The 22825-nt window shown below is 49.2% G+C and overlaps 1 protein-coding gene across 1 annotated transcript; it reads right to left on the bottom strand.

Annotated features, from left to right (window-relative positions):
- On the bottom strand, nucleotides 1-17640 carry LOC140532077 (SUN domain-containing protein 2-like). The gene is made up of 17 exons (XM_072650625.1): nucleotides 17510-17640; nucleotides 16633-16832; nucleotides 15942-16076; nucleotides 15597-15692; nucleotides 15233-15326; nucleotides 13671-13767; nucleotides 12931-13026; nucleotides 4256-4507; nucleotides 4024-4101; nucleotides 3253-3296; nucleotides 2736-2901; nucleotides 2200-2421; nucleotides 1934-2018; nucleotides 1609-1724; nucleotides 1290-1457; nucleotides 358-450; nucleotides 1-114 (listed from the first exon to the last, which is right to left on the bottom strand). Exons 1-17 carry the CDS (start codon nucleotides 17638-17640, stop codon nucleotides 1-3), a joined length of 2187 nt encoding a protein of 728 aa, XP_072506726.1.
- Between the last annotated feature and the right edge of the window lie 5185 nt (nucleotides 17641-22825).

Below are 22825 nucleotides of genomic sequence, written 5' to 3' on the forward strand. Positions count from 1 at the left end.
CTAATTGGCAGGCTTCCCATGGACCTGGAAGCGGTAAATGCAGGTGTACTCAGGGTGACCCCAGTTGCTTAAGATCCGAAGTTCGACCACCTGGTATGGGGCTGTGTCATTGCCCTGTGGGAAGAGGAGACTGGGGTCAGGAAGGCTCGTGATCCCTTGGTGGACATCCTGACCCCAGAGCCCGTCCCCCCCAGGCCTTCTTCAGTGGCTGAATGTTATCCCTCAGGTTGCTATCAGAACCATGGGGTCCTGGCTCAAACTGCAGCTCCTAGCAAAGCCACAGCATCCCCATGGCTGGTGAACTAGCCTTCAAGAGCACCAGCCTCCCTGGGACACTGTGGGGCCAGCCCTCCATACCTGAAAGTGGAAGGTCTGAATGGACTCCCCAGCATTATCATAGGTAAAGTGCCCGAGGGCCACCCCTTCCGACTGTGAATCTTCATTTAGCCCCTACAGAGAAGGAAAAGCAAAGGGAAGGGATGGATGGATGGATGGATGGATGGATGGATGGATGGATGGATGGGAGGGGGTTAGAGGAAAGGTCATGCTGTTAGGACATGAATCCAGATCAATCCAGGGAGGCAAAGGAAGGGGAGGTTGTGGAGGAGGAGGTGGAAGAGGAAGAGGAAGGGGGTGTAGGGGGGGATACATTGGGGAGAGTAAAGGGGAGAAAGCAAAAGCCACCATGATGTTTCCTTCTTTGGTCCCCTCACCTTCCAGCATCTCTCACTAACTCAGTAGACAGATCCTTTTCCCTCCAAGCCCCTGGCCTCCTTCTCTGCCTCTTCCCCTAAGCTGCTGAATGGCTTGGGACACACAATTTAATTGTAGGTGCCTCAGTTTCTTCATCTATCAGGATTTAGGTCCTGAAGCATCCTGTTCCCCTACACGTTTCTTCTTCTCCTCTGGCTCCACTTTTTTCACCCACATCCTCCTTATGAGGACATTCCAACTCTGCCCTAAGGAGGTGACTGTAGGGAATGGTGCTCATCATCCCCACTCAGCTCCCCCATGGGACACCTGGCCATGGAGGCACCCATGTATAAAGGAGTTGTATAAAAGGACCCTGAGACAGCATTGAAATCTTGACTGCTGTCAGCTGTCCTCTTCTGGCTTCTCTCTAAGAAGAGGGGGAGCAGGGAAAGGGCTGGTTGTGGAGTCCAGAGACCAGCCTCAATATCCCAGCTGTAAAATGGGCACATCCTTCCATTCCTCACCTCACAATGCTGCTGTTAAGAAATGGCTGTCAGGCATACTGGAATGGAGAGCTGCAAGGCTCAGATACTCACCAAGATGACAAAATCCTTGGGGGCGCTAGGGATGTTGCTGATGGGAGACAGGGCTTTGGGTACATGCTCCAAGGTGACAGCAGTGAGGTGGATGCGGGCAGATAATCGAACCACAGCAAAGCCCTGGGGGCCCCGGAATGCCCAGCAGTTGCCAGGGTAAACATCTGGCTGTGGGCAGAAGACAAGTCAGGTGACAAGTCAGGTGGGCAGCCAATGGAATAGATTTCCATTGTGTAATCCTCCCACCTTGAGAGCCCAGCCCCCACAGAAGGTGGGAGATGGCAGAGAGCCAAGCTGGGGGCCCTTTGTTCTGTCATACCTGGAGGATGGCTCTTGGGGACTGGAAATAGTACCACAAGGGGATGCCAAACAGACTGAGAAGGGCCGTCTTGGTATCATAGGTCTCTGAGCAGCGGCTACTGATGATGCTGGCCCCTGAAAGAACAAGAGGGAGAGAAGTGAGGTGGGGGCAGCTGAGGGCTGGCAGGACACAGAGGTAGTCCTGAAGATGAGGGGTCACTGCCAGGGCATCAGCCCTTCAACTGCCCCGTCCCATAAGGGGCATCATGAGTTTTTAATTCCTGCTGTCCCTTAATGGGCAACCATCATGTCCCCAGCCCTCTGGCTTTCTACAGGCTACCTACCTGAGGACTCCAGGGCATAATCCACTAGCCCAATGCGGTCTTCACTGTATCTCTTCAGGGCCTCATTCACAATCTGGTGCACATCCTAAAAGACAGGCATGGATGGACTCATGGGCCTAGCTGCCTGCAGAACTGGCCCAGCCCTTTCACCAGAGGGCCACGTGTGCTACCTGCTCTGCCAGGGCTTCCCCTTCCTTCCCTGGAGGCTCCTCTCAGGGCAAACCCATGACCTCCGACAGGCAGACAGGGAATGGGGCAGGCCTCACCTCCTCTGTGACCCCAGTCACTCCTTCCTTGTGAAGGGTCAGCCTCAGGCTGGCAGCAGCTTCACTGGCAGATTTGACCTGCCCTTCTGCCACCTGAGTGAGGATTCTGTGCTCCAGGTCCCGAAGTTGGGCCTGTACCTCCTCCAGCTGAAGAAGCCCAGCCTTAGCGCCCTTGTCTCGAAGAAGGTACTGACTGATCCAGGCTGGGAACTGAGACTCCACCTAGAACCCACCAGAGACCATCCACAAAACAGTAGAGGTAAGGAAGAAAGAGGGCCGGGACAGGGGACCTGGGGAGGGGGTGTCTAGAAAGACTCTGAGAGCTCAGAGCCTATGCATGTCTTCCTGGTGCCAGGGAAGGGACGGCTGTGAACCAAGTGACTGGCATTTTTCCACTGCTTTCAGGTCTACCAAAAAAGATCTCATTGGACCCCAGTGGACACCTTAGAGGGTTGGGTCTCCCTGGGCAGATGCTCAGGCAGCCCACCTTGGAGAGAGGGGCACATGTGGTCTAAGTGGTGGACTGGAGGACTCACATCACTGCGCAGGGCTGCCATCTTCTGTGGCCAAAGGTCTACTTCCTCTGCCACTGCAGCCTGTCTCTGGCTCAGGGCTGCCAGTTCCTGTCTCAGGCCAGCCAGCTGGGCCTCCAGTGGACCCATAGCCTTTAATATGTTTTCCTGGAGGGCTTCTTGGGCCAAACTAGACAGTGACAAAAGGAAAAGGGAAGGGCAGCCACTGGCTAGTGACACAGGATAGAGTCAAGCAGAACCACTATCAAAGGGAAAGAACAGAACCAGAGATCTGGGTGCAAGTCTTCCCTGACATTTACTCCCTGTGTGACCCTGGGCAAGTCATTTCCCTCCCAGGCCTCAGGACCCTCATCTGCTCTCTGAGGTCCTTACCAGCTGGGATTAATCCTATGGACATGCTAACCCAAGTATTCTGGCTCTACTGACACCCCCCCCGAGAATCTCAGTGGTGCTTTCTCTGGTCTAGTTTTCTAGCCTTCCTTCCCTCCTCTTCTCTTTGCCAGTTAGTTTGGGGCCTTACCTCTGCCATTCAGATTTTAGCTGGAGCACCCAGCTTTCCAGCTCCTGTAAGGAAGATGATGGCACAATGAGACTGATGAAAACACCAAACCACACTCTGGGGACTCATTGTCTCCTCTGGGTGGACCCTCTGTCTGCTAAGGAGGATCTGAGTCTCTGCAAACTGTTGGGCTCCAGAAATCTTGACCTTGAGTTTGGGCTAGACCTTTCAAAGACTGGACTCCTCTCTTATCATCCCACCAAGAGGAGGCATCTGACAGAGACCCCAACTCAGCTGAGATTAGGCATGAACCACTTTCCCTAGAGTGGTGAGGTCACTTCTCAGTCCCTGAAAAGAGTTTCAAACTCAGCTGTTGAGTTACAGTCTTCTCATTGACAATCTTATCCCTCCCTAGTCTTCATGCATGGATGTGCTCAGTACAGGAAAGGGGTTCCAGAAAGGAGCTACAGGAGGAGGCTTAGGTTGCTTTAGATCAGTAAGCTCTCTGCTTATCCTTCGGACAAGGGGATCCAGAGTCCTCAGACAGGAGCTCTCAGGGACAATGAGTCAATCGAATATGCTCCCATACAAGTATGGAATCTGGCCAGAAACCTGTAAGCAAGTGTTAGGTCTACTGACAGCAGCACCAACATTTCCAGCTACAAGTGACCTCCCCCAAGACGTCTCTGCCCCCTCTCCCCCCCCCCTGCCCCCCTTCATTCCCCCCCCCCCCCCCCCCGCCCTCCATCCCCTGTGTCTCTGCCTCCAGAAGCGTCAGAGCTTCTGGATTACCTGGGATGCCTGAGAAATCTTCTTTAGAACATTATCCAAATCTTGCCGATGTTCTGCCCTGAGGGTGGTGAGTGCTTCCTGGAGACCACCAAAAAGGAGACAGGCGTTCAACAAGACCCAGAGAACTTGGCAGGTCCTGCCAAGCCCAGAGTGCTGCCTCACCTCAAGACCTCTATGCCTTCCACTAGCTGGGCTTGCCGACCTGGTCTTCTTAGCAGAGCGTTCTCCTCACCTGGATGTGGGCAGTGGTGTCCCTACGGAAGTCCTTCTTCAGGGTGGGTTCCCATCGGCTCAACAGGCCCTCCAGGAGAGTTGAAATATCCTCGTGGCTCAGGCTTTTTCCACCTCCATTCCCACTGGCCCCCTGCAGCTCCAGCAACTCCAGCCTGATGGCCTCCTTCTGCCAACGTGCAGAGTATTCAGAAGCCAGAGTTTCCAGCCGCCTTTCTAGGGCATGAACCTTGGACAGGACATGCTGTTCAGCCTTGGGAACAAGGAGGAAAACACACAAAGATGAAAAGTCTCTTAGGAGGAGGAACAAGGAGCACTGGGCATTTGTTAAGCACCACTGTGTGCCCGAGGTGGGGCTGAGTGCTGAGAACACAAGGACCAAGAAGGAAACCTTTCTTGTGTACGAAGAACTTCCATTTGAATGGAGGAGACAAGGACATTAAAAGCCACCAGGTCGTTTAACTGCTGTCGGCAGATTTCTTCATTTCACACTTACGCTATTTACAAAAACGTAAGCATTGTTGGTCTCCGCCTGAGAATGGAAGTTCCTGGTCAATGGGAATGGTTTCATTTTGTGTACCTGTGTCCCCTAGGCCGGGACCCGGCACTGAGGAAGTGCTTAATAAATACATGTGGGTTGACAGGCTGACTGGAAGAAAGAGCACCAGAATGAATTCTCAGCATGGGGGCAGCCATTTGGGTAGGGTCACCGAGTGTGAAAGGAGTACAGAAGACCAATGAGGCTAAGGCTGGAAAGACAGGGTGGGGCTGTTTTCCTCTGGGGGGCAAAGGGGAGGCCCTGCCATTGACTGAGGAGGGAAGTCACTTGGTCTGCTCTGTTCTTAAGGAAAGTTCCTTTGAGAGCAGAGTGCAGAACAGACTGGAGGCAGGGAGGCCACTCAGGACACTGCGGCAGTGAGCCAGGAGAGTGATGAGGGAGGGCCAGGGTCACCAGGGTCGAAATGGCAAAGAAGCTGGGAGAGCTCAGGGCAAAAAGCCAGGTCAGAGACCTCCCCAAGAGGTACAAAGGAGGCTAAGCATGCAGAAGGTCCCCTCCCCACCAACCACACAGCACAGGGGCAGAACCAAGAGAACAGAGGGAGGGTGGGCATTTTTGATGAGCCCAGCCCACCTCCTCTCTAACCATCTAGATAATGTGCCAGACCACATTCTCATGAGGAAAGCCAAGAAAACATCCCTGTGCGTCATTTCTCCAGCCCAGGGAAGCTTAAGAAATAAGAGAGCTGTGGACACTGAGGTGGGGGCTGGCCAGGAGCCCAACATAATGGCAGCCAGGACAGTGGGAAGCATTTCATTGCCCAAGGATGGTAAAAGGGCTAGAACTGAATCCCTGAGCAGGAGCAGATCCCAGGCTATCCTGGGAGCATGAAGGGGGCCAAATGACTCTTCTAGGCTACAGACGTAGGGCTGAGAGGAGCAGTTATGAGTGAGCGAGGCCCTAGCTGAGCACTGATCAAGAAAGGGGTTCTGCAAAGAGGTTCTGGACCTGAGCCCCAGAGCACAGCTGGGGGCTCAATGTTCACTTTTAGTCCTGCAGTGGGATACCTCGGGTAGGAGACCCAGACGCAAGAAGAGTCAATAAGTTCGGTCCCTCTGAACCTGCAGAACCTCAAAGTGTGCTAACAATGACTGAGTCCAATAACATTCTACAGAAACTCCAGCACCCGCAAGCCAGAAGACCTAAACCTGAGTCAGGAACTTGCACAACTCAGACAAGAATAGCAGTGAACAGATATCACCACTATGGAAGCACTGAAAGTTTGCGGACTGAACTAAGAAAGCCCAGAGGTGAGCTGAGCCCAATGCCAACATCAAGTTCATAGTCAAGAAATAGGCTGGAAGAATGAGTAAACAAAACTGAACCTGACCACAAAGGGCTACTATGGCTCAAGACAGAAAGACAGAAGAAGGCAATGACTTGAAGATATCTTTAAGCAAATCCTCCAAGAAAAAGGGTAGATTGGATAAGAGTTGAACAAGAATTCCTAGAAGAGTTAAAGAATGAGATAAAAATGAACAAAAAGTGATTTTAAGAGTGGAAGAGGAAAAATTTTTAAAAAGCGGTACAAGAAAGATATGAGAAGAGAATGAATAATTAGTAAAAGAGGCACAAAAATACTGAATTCCTTAAAAATTAGAACTGAGCAAATAGAAGCTAATAACTCTAGGAGACAACAACAAAAAATAAAATCAATTCAAGAGAAAATGTATAGGATCTCATACAAAACTCCAATGACCTAGAAATGGATTGAGGAGAGAGAATTGGAGAGTCATTTGTCTATCCAAAAGCCAGGAACAAAAAAGGAGCTCAACATAATATTTTAAGATATTACAAAGGAAAATGCCCAGATGTGTTAGAATCAGAGGGCAAAGTAGAACTTGAAACCACAAATCATTTCCTGAAAGAAACCCCTACATGAAAACTCCCAGCAACTGTTCTAAATCCAGAACTGCCAGGTCAAGGAGAAAATTCTGCAAATAGCCAGAGAGAAATAATCCAGTACTGTCAGGACACATGAGATTTAGAAGCTTCCACATTAAAGGAGTACAGGGCTTGGGATATCATATTCTGGAGTGGAAAAGATCTAGGATTAGAGCCCACAATAAGATTAAACTACCCAGCAAAACTGTGTATCGTCCTACAGGGGAATAAGGACCCTTCCTGAAATAGAGAACTTTCAAGCATTCCTGATGAAAAGACCAGAACAGAATAGAAAATTTGACATTCAAACACAGAACTCAGGAGAAGAATAATAAGGTGAACATGAGTGAGAAATCACAAGTCACTAAAAAAGGGCAAATTGTTTAGATCCCTTGTGTGGCAAGATGATACATGTAACCACTTCAGAATTTTATGATCACCACGGGTCCTAGAAGCAGTCTAAATAGATAGCGACCTGAATGACTGTATTATGTTGTGAGGATCTCAAAAGAATGGAAGGGTGGAGAAGAGAAATGCACTGGAAGGTTGTGGGGAAGGAGAGAAAGAATGGGGAAAGTTATCTCATAAATGGGGTGCACTAGAAAGAGTTTATACAATGGGAGGGACAGAAGAGGGGAACAGGCAACACGAACCTTATTCTCATCTGAACTGGTTGAAAGAGGGAAGAATACACATACACACACAATGAGATGGAGAGATTCATTTTACGCAAGGAGAAGTAGGAGGAAAAGCGTCTAAGAGAAAGGTGAGGGGGAGGGAAGAATGACGGGATAGATTAAGGGAGGCAAAGGTCAGAAACAAAAGACTACTGAAGAAGGGACAGAGTAAAAAACAAAAGGATGAGTGTAAAAGAATAGCATGGAAAAAAATATACATTTAATGAACACAACTGTGAATGGGAATGGGATGAACTCACTCATAAAATGGAAGAATACAGTTGAATGGATTAGAAACCAGAATCCAACAATATGTTATTTACAAGAAATATGCTTGAAACAGAAAGATACACAAATAGAGGAGTTGGAGAAAAAGAATGGATCTTACAGAATGGATCCTAAAGAATGGATGAGTCAAAGAACAAATCATAGAAATGGTTAACAATTTCATGGTGACAATGACATAACTAAATTTTGGGGATGCAGTCAATGCAGGACTTAGAGGGAAATGTATATTTTCAAATGCTTACATCAATCAAAGAGACAAAGAAACAGATTAAAGAATTAGACATGCTACTAAAATATTTAGAAAACCAACAGATTAATCCCTTCCCAATTAAACACCAAAATTAAAATCTTGAATCGATAGAAAGATGAACGAAATTGAAAGAACAAAACCCCAATGAACTAATAAATAAAACTATAAGCTTTGAGAAAAACAATTAAATAGATAAATCCTTGGCTAATTTAATTTTTACAAAAGAAAACCAAATTATTACATCAGAAAATGAAAACAGTGAATTTACAATCTATGAAGAGAAAATAAAAGTAATTACTAGGAGCTTTGTTGCCCAACTACATGCCAATAATAAAAATGAAAATCTAAATGAAATGAATTTTTCAAATATAAATAATCCTGTTTAACAGAGCCCTTAAATAACCCCATCTTAGAAAAAGGAACGAAACAAGCTATAAATGATCTCTCTAAGAAAAAACCCCAGGACTAAATCAAATTTTTCCAAATGATTAAAAAGTAATCAATTCCAACACTAAATAAACGATTTGAAAAACAGGTAAAGATAGAATCTTATCAAATTCTTTCTATGACAAAAATATAATCTTGATACCCAAACCAAGGAGAGTCACGTCTCCCCAAGAAAGGGAACTATAGATCAATTTCCTTAATGAATATTGATGAAAAATATTAAATGCTAAGAAAGGAGATTACAGGAATATATCACAAAGATATATTGTGACACTGTGACCAAGCTGGATTGATACCAAGAAGTTGGGCCTGGGTCAATTATTAGGAAAACTATAAATGTAACTGATTATATCAATAACATAAACAACAAATTTATATGATTTCAACAGGTGCAGACAAAGCTTTTGACAAAATGCCTCATCCCTGTTGAAAAACACTAGAAAGCACAGGAATAAATGGAGTCTTCTTTAAAATAAGTATTATCTAACTAAAACCAAGAGCAAGCATGATATGTAATGGGGATAAGCCTTCCCAGTAAGATCACGGTAAAGGAAGAAAGTCCATTGCCAACCATTGCTATTCAGTGTTGTACCAGTTACAGCAACTGCTAGATATAGCAATAAGGCAGAAAAGAAACTGAAGGGAAAAAACTGCAATGAGGAACCAAAACTATCTCTTTTGGTAGATGATACAATGGTTTACCAAGAGAACCCTAGAGAGTCATCTAAAAAACCAGTTTAAAACAAAACCAGTTCAAACAATTACTTAAAGAAAGTTGGAAGCCCATCAAAACCATCAGCATTTCTATATATTAATCAAGAAAATCCAGCAGGAAGAGATAGAAAGAGAAATTCCATTGAAAATAACTGTATACAATTGTATACTGTATACAACCTGAGAGTTTGCCTGCCAAGACACACACAGGAACTATATGAACACAATTACAAAACATTCTTCATACGTAGAGATCTCAACAGTTGGAGATGTACTCACTCCTCGTGGGTAGGTCAAGCCAGTAGCATAAAAATGATAAAACTACCTAAATTAACTTATTCAATGCCATACCAATTGAACCACTAAGAAAGTTCTTTGGTAGCAAAGAACTCATTGACAGAGGAGTGGCTTATGGATACAAGGAAATATGACTATGCTGTACGAAGCCACAACTCTGCTTAATTAGAAGACTTACATGAACTGGGGAAAAGTGGAATAAATGAATGAGGAGAACAAGAAAACAAGCACCACAGACAACCATGGAAATGGAAAGAACAGACATAACCCATGAGGATCTTCTTCCCTTCCCGTCCTGGCTAGGGTGGGAAATACTGGCAGGGAACCTGCATCTAATGCTGGGCTCGCCTGCTGTGTTCTGCTGAACTTTTCTTCCCCTTTTTGGTTTATTCTTTTGCTTAAGGGCTGGCTCTGTGGGAGGGCAAAATGGGAAGGATACACTGAGCAAGGTGGGTCACATGAAAGCAAAAGCTAGAGACAAGTCTTCAAAGTCAGTGGGATGTGTGCGTTTGTGTGTGTGTGTGTGTGTGTGTGTGTGTGTGTAAAGATGTACCTAATTCAAAATGATTTTCACTAGTAGATCACACAAGCTTTGCAGGGTTTTTCCAAATTCCTTGCTTCTCTTTCTGAGAAGACACACTGGGAAAGGTAGGTTAAGTAAAAACCAATGATATCAAGAAAACTTTTGGAAACACACAACACGATGAGGAGACATGAAAATGGTTTTCAGACTTTGTGGACATGGACAGGGTTAGAGTTGCTTTGCTTGTCCTGGCAAGGTAGAAGTTGTGGCACATTTCAGAGGCAGGAACAGCTTCCTAACAAGGTGAGTCACTGAGAGGGGAAGGAGCTGCCTCAAGAATTTGGGGGCCTCCACTCTCAGGAGTGAGCTGAAGAGGGAGGCTGAGGGCCCTTCCTGATGTTTGCCGTTTCACGGGGCCACTGTTTGTATCCTTTAGTCACCACCCTCTTCTTCTCTTGCGCCAGTGGCCTATTTTCAGATCCAGTGTTGCCTTTGGTTTCTTTGCTTGCCAAGAGCCGCTGGTCTCTGAGGGAGGCAGCCTCTAGGATTGCTGGCCTTCTCACTGGAATGTGATGTTTTGGGGCAGCAGTCAAACATCCTTAGGAAACGATGCTATGAGTCAGTGTTCCTTTTGCCGTGCCTGAGTGGTTGACACATCTGAAGAGGAAGGACTGGAGCTGTTGGAGCTGTACGGTATGTTTTTTCCCCTTTTGTCCCCCTTTCTTCTAACTTGCTGGATTTTGACCTTTGTGGGGCCCAGTCACTGATCTGGTCCTTGATGCTGAAATGATTCGTGTAACCAGCATTTCTCATTCCGTGAAGATGGTCCTTTGGTTTCGTTGTGACATCTTTTGGTGCTGATCATGTATCCTGTGCCTGGGGACTTTCTTACTGACAAATAATAGTTGTGTCTTCTTCCCTTGCACGTTGTTTTGTGGACTTAGTACAAGGACAGCCAACAAACACTGATACACTCCCACTAAGTGTAACAGGCTATGCCGAGTGTTGGGGTCACAAGGACAAAATGATCTTCTCAGCTTCCTCCTGGACTTCCTTTGCCCTCTGTTGCCTTATGCTCATTTGGAATAGCAACTATGGGGTTTTTTAGTTGCCTTTAAAAATGTGATGAAATCTAATCCTTGAGGCTGATTTGCCTCCTCCAAATTCTTCTGCCTGTGAGTGATCATTCCACTGATTGTTTTCCCCCCCACATCTGAAAAAAAAACTCCTTGCAGCTGACATGAGAAGTCAGACAAATCAAATTCTGACACTGGCTGTGTCCAAAATCGTGGACCTCATTGTGCATCTGACATCCAGCACCTCATCTGTTGCTGTTTCTAGAGCCATGTCCTTTATCCCACCACTCCATGTCACCCCTCAGATTACACTGGAATAATGTCAACCACTTAGACTGTGGTTGGACTGTGTGAGGACTGAGGGAGACCAAGTACTCTTTGTCCTTCTCTGAGGTCCCCTGACCTCTGTCCACAAACAGAAGGTGGCTGCAGAAGGCAAAGGTTGTTTGGTCTTTTTATCTGCTTCCCAAGTCATCATGACTCCCCAAATCCAATCACCTGGTGGCCAAGCTTCTGGTGGGCAGACACCAGGATCTGCACACAGCCTTCAAGTCTTCCCAGCTTGATCAACTCTGATAGTCTGGGCTCTGCTACCAATTTCTGGAGACCCCCCCCCTCCAGAATCACTTCACTGTGTGACAAGGTGTTAGGGAAGGCCTTTTGGGGGAGGCAACTATGATTTCAGTTGAAGGCAGCGGGGGAACGCGGGAGGCTGAGTCTTGAGAGGTTGGCATTGAACTGCCCCAGGTCCCAAAGCTAGCAAGTGGCAAAGCTCAAACTTGAGCCCAGGTTTTCTGACCCTGGCTCCCCAGGGATCTGCATATCCAAGGTGAGAGAGTCTCCTAATGCTGCTTGTGAGTGGCCCTGGTGCAAAGATTGATGAGTTTGGAGATGGAAATCCATGGATAAATCGAGGTTACTAAGTGAAGGCTTCATTATAGCCTGGATTTATATTCTCATCTCTTGCCCCACAGCACAGACCATTAAGAAGAGACTGTCACCACTGAGATGAATGACCTATCTTCTGCATGACACACACTTGGCACCCAAACAGCAAAGACAAAGAAATGGAAACTACTGGCTTGCCCCCGACCTGGGCAAGAGCTGAATAAATTATGGTGTAAGGATTGAATACAACCGTGCTCTAAGAAACAATGAAATAGGTGGTATTGAGAGAAACCTGAGAAGACTTTGTATGAACTGGTGCAGAGCAGAGTGAGAAGAACCACAAAGAAGCAACTTTGAAAGACTTTAGAACTCTGATTGATGCAGTGACCAAGTACTTTTCTGGAAAATGACCCAACTTCTGACAGAGAGATGGCCTGAGGAGGCAGAAGGAGACATAGATCTTTTAGACATGGCCAAAAAGGGACTGGTTTGCTTAACTCTGCACATTTGTTACAAGTGGTTTGCTTTTCATTTTTCTGAATGGGTGGGAGAGGGAGAAGGGAAATAAAACAGACTTTTGTTCATTACAAAATGGAAACAAAAGCAGCTTCCTCTGGCTAATCCTGCTTCCCCCTCCTCTGATGCCTCATAGTGCTGCAGAGCTGTTTCAAAGACAGCGCTAGGAGAGGACACCACCTGGAAGATCCTGCCAGGCCAGAACTGTCTTCAAAGATGGTATGGTAATAGTCTGTATGGCTGCCACAGAAGAAACAGCATAGCCAACTCCCTCTACTGCTTCACTCCCATCTGTCCTGGTAGATCTCCATTGTACCTAGTTGTTTCCTCATGACTCGGGGACTCCTTCAGGGCAGGGACTGTGGGCTTGTTTGTTTGGGTTTGAATTCTTTCTTTGAATTCCCATCCCTTAGCACAGTGCCTGACACACAGTAGGCCACACTTAAGAAATGGTAGTGGACTGAGTGATTCTGGGGTTGATTGGAACAGACTTGGTTGTGAGCAGACTGTCTGCCTGTCCTGCACAAAGTGTTCCTGGCACTCACCCAGGCACTCACCTGGAAATATGGGGTGGATTCTCCTGCTTCCCACACCTCCTCTCTCCTGTTGCTGCCCTTTGCTGCCCACCAGGACAGCATAGCAGGGTGGAATGTCTGTAGTCCATAGGGGTAAAAATACCAAGCACCTAGCACATGGGAGGAAAGGCTAATGAAGGCAGAGGCTGAGGCACCAGAAGGGAAACATGTCCAGGATGAGGACCTACACCTGGACTGTGTCTGGCAGTGTCACATCCACATGGGCTCAGACCCTGGCCCAAGGAAGGTGCATGCATTATGGGCCCCATGATCTGGAAGGCAAGACCCTTCAGGAAAGGCATCTCTCATGATCCTTTCAGGAGTCATTACACACTTTTGGATTATGAGAAAAATGAGGGACAAGAAGCAGCTGGGGAGAGGACATGGAGAAGTCCTGCCTCCTGGTCCCAAGCCTGGTCCACATACAGCCCTGTCTCTTCTGGAGGATCAGAGTGCTTTCAGGAGATGCCAGCTGAATAGAGGTCCTGGTAACTGACAGCTTGTGGTGTCACCATTCCCAAGCTGGGCTTCATCTCATAGTAGGGGGTAAGTGATGTCATGGTTCCTGAACAGAGTACAGCTCTTTTGGGACCATCCAGGGAGGACCACCCTGTCCATTCTCCCCAGTGAGAAGGGGCAAAGGCCTCCAGAGCTGGCATTGGCTGTGTCCTGCCCAGCTAACCCATTCATTGTGGACTCAGCTCTTCTACCAGTTCCCCCACCCTCAAGTGCCTTGACAGTGACCACTGAGGGGGCAGATCAAACACCCATGTAAAGCCAGCACTGTCATAGTAGGCATGCAGCATGAGTCTGGGAGGCCTGCATACAGAAGATGCACAAGAAAGGCTTGTGGGATTGGATCAAGAGGAGGAGACACAGGCCGTCTATCCCATTTCAGGCACAAGAACTTTCCCATACAAGGCCTGGGTCCCTTTTCCCCTAAAGGCTAAAGGCTCCCCTTCAAAGCTCTGTCTTCCAGACTTGCGTTCAGCAGCCCTGCCCCCAAGCCCTTGTCTGTCTGGGCTGGCAGGGTGCCCTGGGGACTCAGCAAGGCTCACCGTAAGCCAGCGAAGCCAGAAGCAACAGCATCAAGAGAAGCAGAAACAACTTCTTCAGAGTTGAAAAGCTCCTGGATTTCATGGGGATGAAGGAGGAGACATTAGTGCCTGGTCTTCCCCACCAGATTCCTGTGCGACCCTCCCTGAGCTGCTGAGGAAACCAACAAAGGGTGTGCCCCCACCCTGGGACAGCTACGATGGGGAGCTCTGGGCTTTTATGGACAGCCCTCGAGGTCAAGTGGAAGGAGAAAATTTGACCTTGGTCAAATGTGTGAATGTTGTTATGAAAGGTGACAGGGCTGGTGGAAGGCATCTCCCTCCCAGGGCTCTCAGGAATGTGCTTATATGCTAGTGAATTGGGCAGGCTTCTTTTGGCTAAATCATTTCAGTGCTTGTCAAATTGGGACTTGGAAGGAGTAAGCCCTGACAAGGTTGGCTAGTCTCCCTGGGCCTAGCCTGTGGCCCCAAGAATCCAGAGCTAGATAGGGAACCTGCAGCCTGGAGATCACATGTGGCACTTGAGGTCCTCAAGGGTGGCCCTTTGACTGAATCTAGACTTCCAAGAACAAATCTCCTTAAGAAAAGGATTTGTTCTGTAAAACTTGGCCTCAGTCCAAAGGTTGCACCCCAGGACCTAGAAGGCTACATGTGGCCTGGAGAGCGCAGGTTCCCTACCCCTGCTCTAGAGGCTCCTGGACACAGCCCTGGAGGCTGCCTGGAAACCTGGACATGACCCCCCACAGAGAAACTGTAAGGATGGCCTGGCTACCCGAAGGACTGGGAAGAGACTACAACCCCTGGGAGCTCAGGACTTTCCAACTGGCCAAGGTGAAGCCACCAGAGTCAGTGGAGATGAGAGGCAAGAACTACTGAGGGGACAGCTCCTCCAAGATACTCAGGAATAGAGCAGCACCTGTGCTCATGGGGATTGGCATGTGCTGGGGAAGGGTTAACAAGCAGTTCTGAAGGAGGTGAAGGCACACACAACTTGTCCCATCTTCTTCTTCAGTCTAGATACCCAGAGGAGCCCTGACTGGTAGCTGACACTCAGGAGCAGGTTCAAGCTGGTTCCAGCTGATTCCAGCACACCCCTGACCCTGACCTGACCTTCTGTCATAAGATTCATGGCACAAAAGTCTCAAAAGCTGAACTGAGCTCAAGGGTGGTGAAGCTTTTTCAAGCATGGGTTCTTTGGTTCTGGCAGAGCCCAGGGAGGCCTCACTGACCTGGTTAAGACAAAGACGTCCAGCAGGGAGGCAGCTGTGGTCAGGCGGTAGCAGGTAGTGCCCAGCCACCAGTAGAACAGGCCAAAGAGCCAACCTGTAAAAGTCCCAGCAGAGGGGTTCAAAGGCTTCGCCCTCCTATCCCAGAGTTAGCTTGCTCCCAGCCTGCCCACTCTGCAGCTGCTCCTTGAATCTCCCAAGGCTTTCTAGCTGTGCCTGGGGATCCTGCCATAAAAGCCTGTCTCCACACACTGTCCTAGGGTTAGCACCCAGGCCTGGTGTGCCCCAGCATAGGAATGAGGAAGCTCTTATGGGCCCACAGCAGGGACTGCCCTGGGCAGTGTGCCCACCCACTCCCAGAACCCACCTGGAAAAGTGATGGCCACCCACAAGAAAGCGCCAACTTGGGAGGCAGCATTCCTTAATGAGGATGCTGAGCCAGGCTGGTCCATAAGTGTGTGCCCTGCAGGAAAGTGAAGACATGAGGAGCCACCCAGAAGGAGACACAAGTGGGCCTCAGGCATCCCCATTACCATGCTGAGGCTTGGGCCCTCCCAACCTCCAAACCCCCACCTGGAGCCAGACTGCAGAGTTCTCTATCCTTTTATCTGAAATCTATGTTCTCCCCATCCCCCCTGGATGGGGCACCCTTCAAAGTACACGGGGCAGCGTCCAGGGGATGGAGTTCCAGTAGGCAGGAAGTGCTGCCTACCTGCAGAGTCATCCTCCGAGGAGTATCCTGAGGAAGATCCATAGATATCATAGGTGACTTTGCCCTCATTCAGTCCATTGATCTTACTCTTCTCAGCACCTCCCAGGCCTCTCCTCCTCCTCACCAAGTCCCCACCTGCACAGAGCATGGAGGTGCCTGATAAGCAGGGAGCTTCAGGCTTCCAGCAACAGCAGCTGCCAGAGGTGGAACACCTGGCAGAACTTTTCAGAATTCAGACTTCCCACCCCTTTGGGGGTCTGAACCCAGAAGCCCCCCCCATGTGGTTTAGGGCAGGAATGGAGTTCTGCACAAGGGCAAAATCTGGCCCCCTTCCTATTTCTGTATGAGGTAAGAACACTTTTTATGTTTTTAAGTGTAATGGAACTTTACTGAAACATGTAAAGATGATTTTTAGCTCATTGGCTGCACAAAACCAGGTGGCCTTCTGCCTTAGGAGGCATGGTTATTGTCACCCAGATCTGGAAAAGTGCCATCTGTGGGACTGAGGGGCTTCAGGAGAATGGAAGGATCTCCCACCTGGGAGGATCCAGGGAGATGAGCCAACCTGGAGGAGTAAGGTAACTCCCAACAGACACTAGCCTCCTTAGGAATCTTTAGAAGACAGGGAGGAGCTTCCTTCCTTCTCCCCAGCCCAAGCCCTCGGGTTTGTCAAGCTCTGGCCAGAGCTCACCACGTTCACTCCAGTAGACATCGCTGTCCAGCTGATCTTGTAGGATGGAGCTTTTGTCCACCGAGGCGACCCGGGGGCCCCTGACGTAGGACTCGCTGACCACTGATTCACTGTAGTAGGTAGTGTGAGGATTGGAAGCAGGGCCCAGGTGAGGGGCTGGTGAGAGGCGTTTCACACTGCCAGATTTCCTCTTCAGAGTCCTGGGGGGCGCCAAGCATGAAGAGCAAAGGAAAGAGGGTGAAGGAGATGAAGCAGGAGAAAAACAGGGGGAGAAAGGCCTGGAGGAGGAAGAGACTTTCAAGGAGCTTCTAGGATGAAAAGAAATGATCCCCAAAGCCCTCTTCTGTTCTTATTCCTTCAACAGATGAATCCTTTATAACATTGGAACAAATCCCCAGCTCCCATGGGCCAGGCAGGGCCTCTTTCCAAATGGAACCACCATGATGAGGTACAAGAGGAGCTAAAGCCACCTGAACCTGTCTCCTCCCCCACAGGTCCATCACCCCCATGGCTTCCTATGCTCTTGCTAGGCCCTGCAGCTCACCCCAGAAACCGTGGGTACTGGGCCACATGATGGTTGTTCCCTGCCCAGCTTTAAGCCTCAGTTTCTGGCCCTCTCAATGCTCAAAGTCACCCCTCCCTAGTTCCTGTTCTCAGAGAGTGAAGGCAGCAGCAGCCCAGGTTGGGGTAGAAGGGGAAGAGACGGTGCTGGGGACAGGAAATTCTCGCATTTGTGGGGAAAGAAAGCACTAGAGTGATGTTTCCACCAAAGATGGGGGCAGGAAAGAAAGGTGCACATGGAAGCTGGCCAGGCCCTTGGCTGCCCTGAGTGGTTGTGATCTGGAAGATGACCTAGGGTCGCTGTGGAGTGGCTTACCTTAAGGGACTGTCCTTGAAGGCAGTGTGCTGACCAGCCACCGGGGAACTTCCTCCACTGCTGCTGCTGCTGCTGCCTCCATCATCATCAACATGGTAACGATGGCTCAGGCGCTGACTGCGTCGAGACATCATCAAAATCTCACTCTAGAAGTGCTAGAAATTCCTGGAAGAAGCAAAAAGTAATGAGAAGCTGTGCTTACTGACTGACTAGGTGTGATGTTCTGGGACCCCCTGAGAAGAGCCTGATGGGGGAGACGTTGAAGGGGAGGGATGGATTCCTCCAAAAGGAAAGCTGGCTGCACTGGGACAGAGAGGCGCTTTCCTAAAGAGTTTCTGAAGTGTCTCCCAGACGCTGAGGGTGGCTGCTCACCAGGGCCAAGCCTGCCAGCTTTGTGCCTGAGCTGGCCGTGACATCTTCTTGCAGGTGGCTTCCCTGGTGAAGCGCTGTCCCCACTCTCTCTCCAGCCTCCATTTGGAATGTCTCCCTTGGTGTCTTTACTGAATCTGGGGTTTTGACACTTGCCTTGGGATTGTTCTCAGGTCGCTTCACACACACACAATTTCCTTCTCGCCATAGTTGTTAACTCTGAGGGAAAGGCCTGCTTTCCCTTCCATGTCTTTGTTTCCCCTCATCCCCAACAGCACCCAGTTCTGTGATCATTCTGGAGGGTGGATGGGGTCCAAGCTAACCATCAGATACTAACCCCACCCCTTAGGTCATGTGTTTCTTTAGTAAGAGCCCTCAATGGACAACTGGATTATTGAACTCATTTTACAAATGAGTAAACAGACAAGTGGTAAATTCTCCAGGGGTCCCCATACCTCTTTGGAGGAAGAGCCTCCAAAGCAGGCCCTGGGCCTTCCTGTCCCCCAGCTCCCTCAGCTCCAACCTCACTGCCTCCTCAGGGATTTCTGAATTGTCAAGGATTGCACAAGCAAAGTTTCAGTGACAGAGGGCTGATACAAAAGGGAGGCTGTCCCAGCCTTAGGAGACATGGATGTCATGAACATGAATTAGACCACCCCTAACTCAGATTACAGACGAGACCAGGTTGTAGGGGATCTCAGCTTGGTTTCCTAGTCTATCCATGCTATAAAACCATCTCTAATATACCCAACCTTGATTTTGGAGGGCCTGTGACCTTTGCCAGAAGCTGTATTCTGGGGGTTACTGCTTTCATTTCCAAGATGCTTGCTTGGGTCGTGGGACAGAGACCCCAATGGATGTCTCTGCCAGTTGGGAGAACAAGAAGGCCTGGTTTGGCTAGCAGGGAGAGTTCCTACTAGACTTGTCCTAAAAAGCAAGAAACCACATGTCTCCCTGGCTAAGGAAGCCCATTTGGTCGACCCGTGAGCTTCTCTGAAGATAGGGTGCCCACTTGGCAAGGACAGGAAGAGGGAAATCGGCAGCAGCCAAGGCAGACAGCTGGCCTGATGTCCCTTGCTAGCTTCCACCCCCACATGGTAATCAAGTCTGCCCCACTGGAGTCTTTGAATGCCCACCCACTCGGGCATCAGCATCAGCTCTCACCCTCCCTCCCCCATGCTTGGGTGGAGTCTTTGCCCGAGGCCTCAAACAAAGCAGTACAGCTAGTAGTCAGGCTGTTGTGGATACAAACCTAACCACATCCCAGGGGAGGCCTGAAAAGGCTGTATGGGCACCCCCCAAATTGCCAAGGAAAGCCCCCGGTCTGCCAGGTAGCCTTATCTTCAGCATTCCAGTATCATAAAGACAGAGAATCTAAGCTCTTGACTATTCCGAATTCTACAGTCAAAGGGAAAAGCCAACCCTACCCTCTGTCATCATAATCTAATCCCTGCTCTGCCCTCCCCCCCTCAAAAAACCCCCATGTTTTGAACAGCACAAGGCATGGTTGCAGGCCCAGTAAAGGCAGAACTCTCTCTCTGCTACTACTTCCTATGCTGACCTACAACCATAGAATATGAGTATTGAAAGGGCCCTTGGAGATTTCAGAGGCAGTCACAGTACTGGCCCCCAATAAGGTGGCGCTCATCAAGAAGAGTCCTTTGTTTTCATGTGAGAGGATAAAAGCCCAGTTTAGAAAGATACTGCCTCATCTGCCATCACATGGTCACCAGCAGGGCCAGGGTGGTGTTAGAACCTGGGGCACCTGCCCCCTACATCCCTCTGCTTTATCCTGACTCACCCCACTCCATCCTGTTATGTGCAAATGAGAGCTGATTTTACCCAGAATCTCACTAGTCTCCCACAGTCTCCTGGGGACTGTCAGGCCAAGATGCTACCATCCCCCTGCCTTGAACCTTCACATGCCTCCCCAGCCAAGTGACTTTCATCTGAAGGCCACCTACTGTCTTGCTCTGGCAGTCACTGACCCACAGGGATGGACTCCTGTTGGCTCAGGCTGGTGAGCACACAGGATCTGCCCAGACTGTGAACAGAATTTGCAGGGCCAGAGATGGACAGACTCTTCCAGGCTGCCCAGAAAGGGCCTGGGGGATTGGTAAGGTTTCAACCACAAACATTGACACTTTTCAATAGCTCCAGCGTGGAGCAGCCTGGCCTTCTCTCATCTGCCCAGCGATGACCCACAACACCCTCCACAGTCCTTTTCAGGATCTGCTAACCCAACGAAAAGGGATCACTTGCACGTGCCGGGAGTCTGAGTTTGGTTCAGCTCTGCAAAGTTCAGGGGAAGTGGAGGGAAGTGGCCAGTGGCCTGAGAGGATTTCCTTCAGGGAGGAACTAGGAAGGGGGCCATGATGCTCTGGCAGGGTCACCCAGTGAGCCAGGGGCAGCAGGGCCTTCATCCTGGGAGGATCATCCCCGGGCTGGGGTTGCCCCACGTTAGAGGGTAAGCTGGAGGGCAGCTGGCCTCTGGCACTGGGAGGATGAGCCTGGCCAAGACCAGGCAAAGAGTGGGTGATGAGTCCCAGTCTGGCCAGCCAAGGGGGGCATCTGGGGCCAGGGGACAGGGTGCATCAGGTCTGGGCACGGGACTGTTGCCAGCTCTCCCACCCTCTCCAAATACACACAAGTCACACAGACACGTGTATGCACACACTCACTGGGAAAATCAACACAACTTTGGCCCAGAGGGAGGTGGAAAGGCATGCCAGGCCTTGGCACTGGGAAGTGAGTCCGGGCCTGGGCAACTCCATTTTGGTGTTGTTTGAGGGGAGAGGAAGCAAGGGGGCAAGCAGGCCTGGCACCGAGGGACCCAACTCAGTTACCGACATCCCTGGATGCTGGGGATTTGGGGGAGAGGTTAGGGGATGAACCAGAGGCAGCTGCCCCAGGGGCAACTCTGGCGGGAGAGCTGTGCCCAGGTTTGGGGGGCAGACAAGGGGAGGGGCCGCCTCTGTGCCCAGGTTTGGGGGGGCGGCCGTGTCCTGGCACAGAGGAGGGCACCGTGCCCGAGCTCTGGCCCCTCCCCCGCCCCCTCCTCTCCCGGCCCTGACCCGCCCGGGTACATGCAGAGAAGGTACCTGCAGAAACGGCTCCGACCCTCCCCCGCCCGCCAGCCGCGATCGCGTCCGCGTCGGACGCTACCGTGGACACGCGGGAGGAACATTGGGGGAACGCGGGGCGAACGTGGGGCGGGCGGACAATGGGGCGCGGGGGCAAAGCGGTGGCGAGCTGGGGCGGGGGCGCGCGCGGGGAGTGGGTCCACGTAAACCTCGTGTGTGAATTCCACAAGTACCTTAATATCTGTTTTATTTCTCAACATCCTTTATTTGGGTGCCGATTAGACTACCTTCTTATCCTCCCGCTCCAGCTCTTAAAAAAATGGAAATAACTTGAGAATGGTTGGAATCATTCGATTTCCCATAATTAGGTCTAACTCGCTTCAATATTTTAGATTCAAGTGTAAATTTCTGCGTGTGTGTGTGTGTGTGTGTGTGTGTGCGTGCGTGCGAGTGCATTGCAAGCAAGCTATGTTGAAGGTAAGAGAAAGTACAAGGAAGGGATTGGCATAAATGAGCTGATACAATCTTCTCCTTTACTTCTATTTTCTCTTTTGAGGAGAATGATCTCTGGGATAGGAAGGATCGGACACCACAATGGATAATGGGGAATGGAAGCCCCAGATCAGTGTGGAGGTGGTAAGTCCATTCAGCTCTGTATAATCTGAGAAGTTCTTGCTACATTGTAGGGACTGAGATACAGAAAGAGCAGTGAAGTGGCCTCTGTCCTCAGAGAGCGTCTCTTCTGTTCCGTGTACATGAATGAGTCAGTATGAGGATGGCGAGAACCCTGACAACTGGGGCAGGGAAGGCATCGGACAAGAGGAGGCTGCTGAGATAGGAGCATGAGGATCCTGAGCAGTCTTAGCTATGGGCTCGCCACCAGGTGGTGACTTTTGGCCATGGCAATTCCTAAAACAAAAAGACAAAATTTGTGGGCATCCCTCTTGCAGGACTCCAGTGATAACAGACAGTGTCAGAAAAGGAAGCAGAAGGTGGCTATGAAATTGCAGCTTTGAACCTCATTTTCTTTTCTATTTAAAAAAATACTTCTTTTCAGCATTCACTTTTATAAGGTTTTGAGTTCCAGAATCATTTTCTCCTTTCGTCTCCCCTTCCCTTTCCCCAAGACAGAAAACGCTCTGATATAGGCTATATGTGGACAATCATATTACGCGCGTTTCCACATTAGTCATGTTGTGAAAGAAGAATCAGAAGAAAAGGGAAAAACGAGAAAGAAAAACAGAGAAAAATAGTGCTCTTAAATCTGCAGTCAGAATTCACAGTTCTTTGTCTGGAGGTCGATGTCATTTCTTCCAACGAGTCTTTTGGAATTGTCTTAGAGCCTTGTACTTCTCAGAAGAACGAAGTCTATCAAAGTTACTTATCACACAAAGTGGCTGTTACTGTGTACAATGTTCTCGTAGTTCTGCTCACTTCACTCAGCATGAGTTCATGTGAGCCTTTCCAGGTTTTTCTGAAATCAGCCTACTCATGACTCTCATAGCACAGTAGTATTCCACTCCATTCATACACCCCAGCTTGTTCAGCCATTTCCCAATCGATGAGCATCCCTTCAATTTCCAATACTTTGCTCTCACAAAAAGCTGCTATAAACATTTTTGTGCATGTGGGTCCTTTCCCTTCTTTATGATCTCTTTGGAATACAGACCTAGTAGTGGTATTGCTGGGTCAAAGGGTACATATAACACAGTTGTATAGTCCTTTGGGTATAGTTTGAACTTCAGTTGAACTGCACTTCCTTAAATGTGAGATCCTTCTCCATTGATTCCTATTCAGCATTCCATTGGAGGATAGCATGTGTATCAATATTGACATTTTTGCTATAAATGAAGCCACAGAAATC

The sequence above is a fragment of the Notamacropus eugenii genome, chromosome 3 (genome assembly GCF_028372415.1).
Source record: "Notamacropus eugenii isolate mMacEug1 chromosome 3, mMacEug1.pri_v2, whole genome shotgun sequence".
NCBI classification, from domain to species: Eukaryota; Metazoa; Chordata; class Mammalia; order Diprotodontia; family Macropodidae; genus Notamacropus; species Notamacropus eugenii.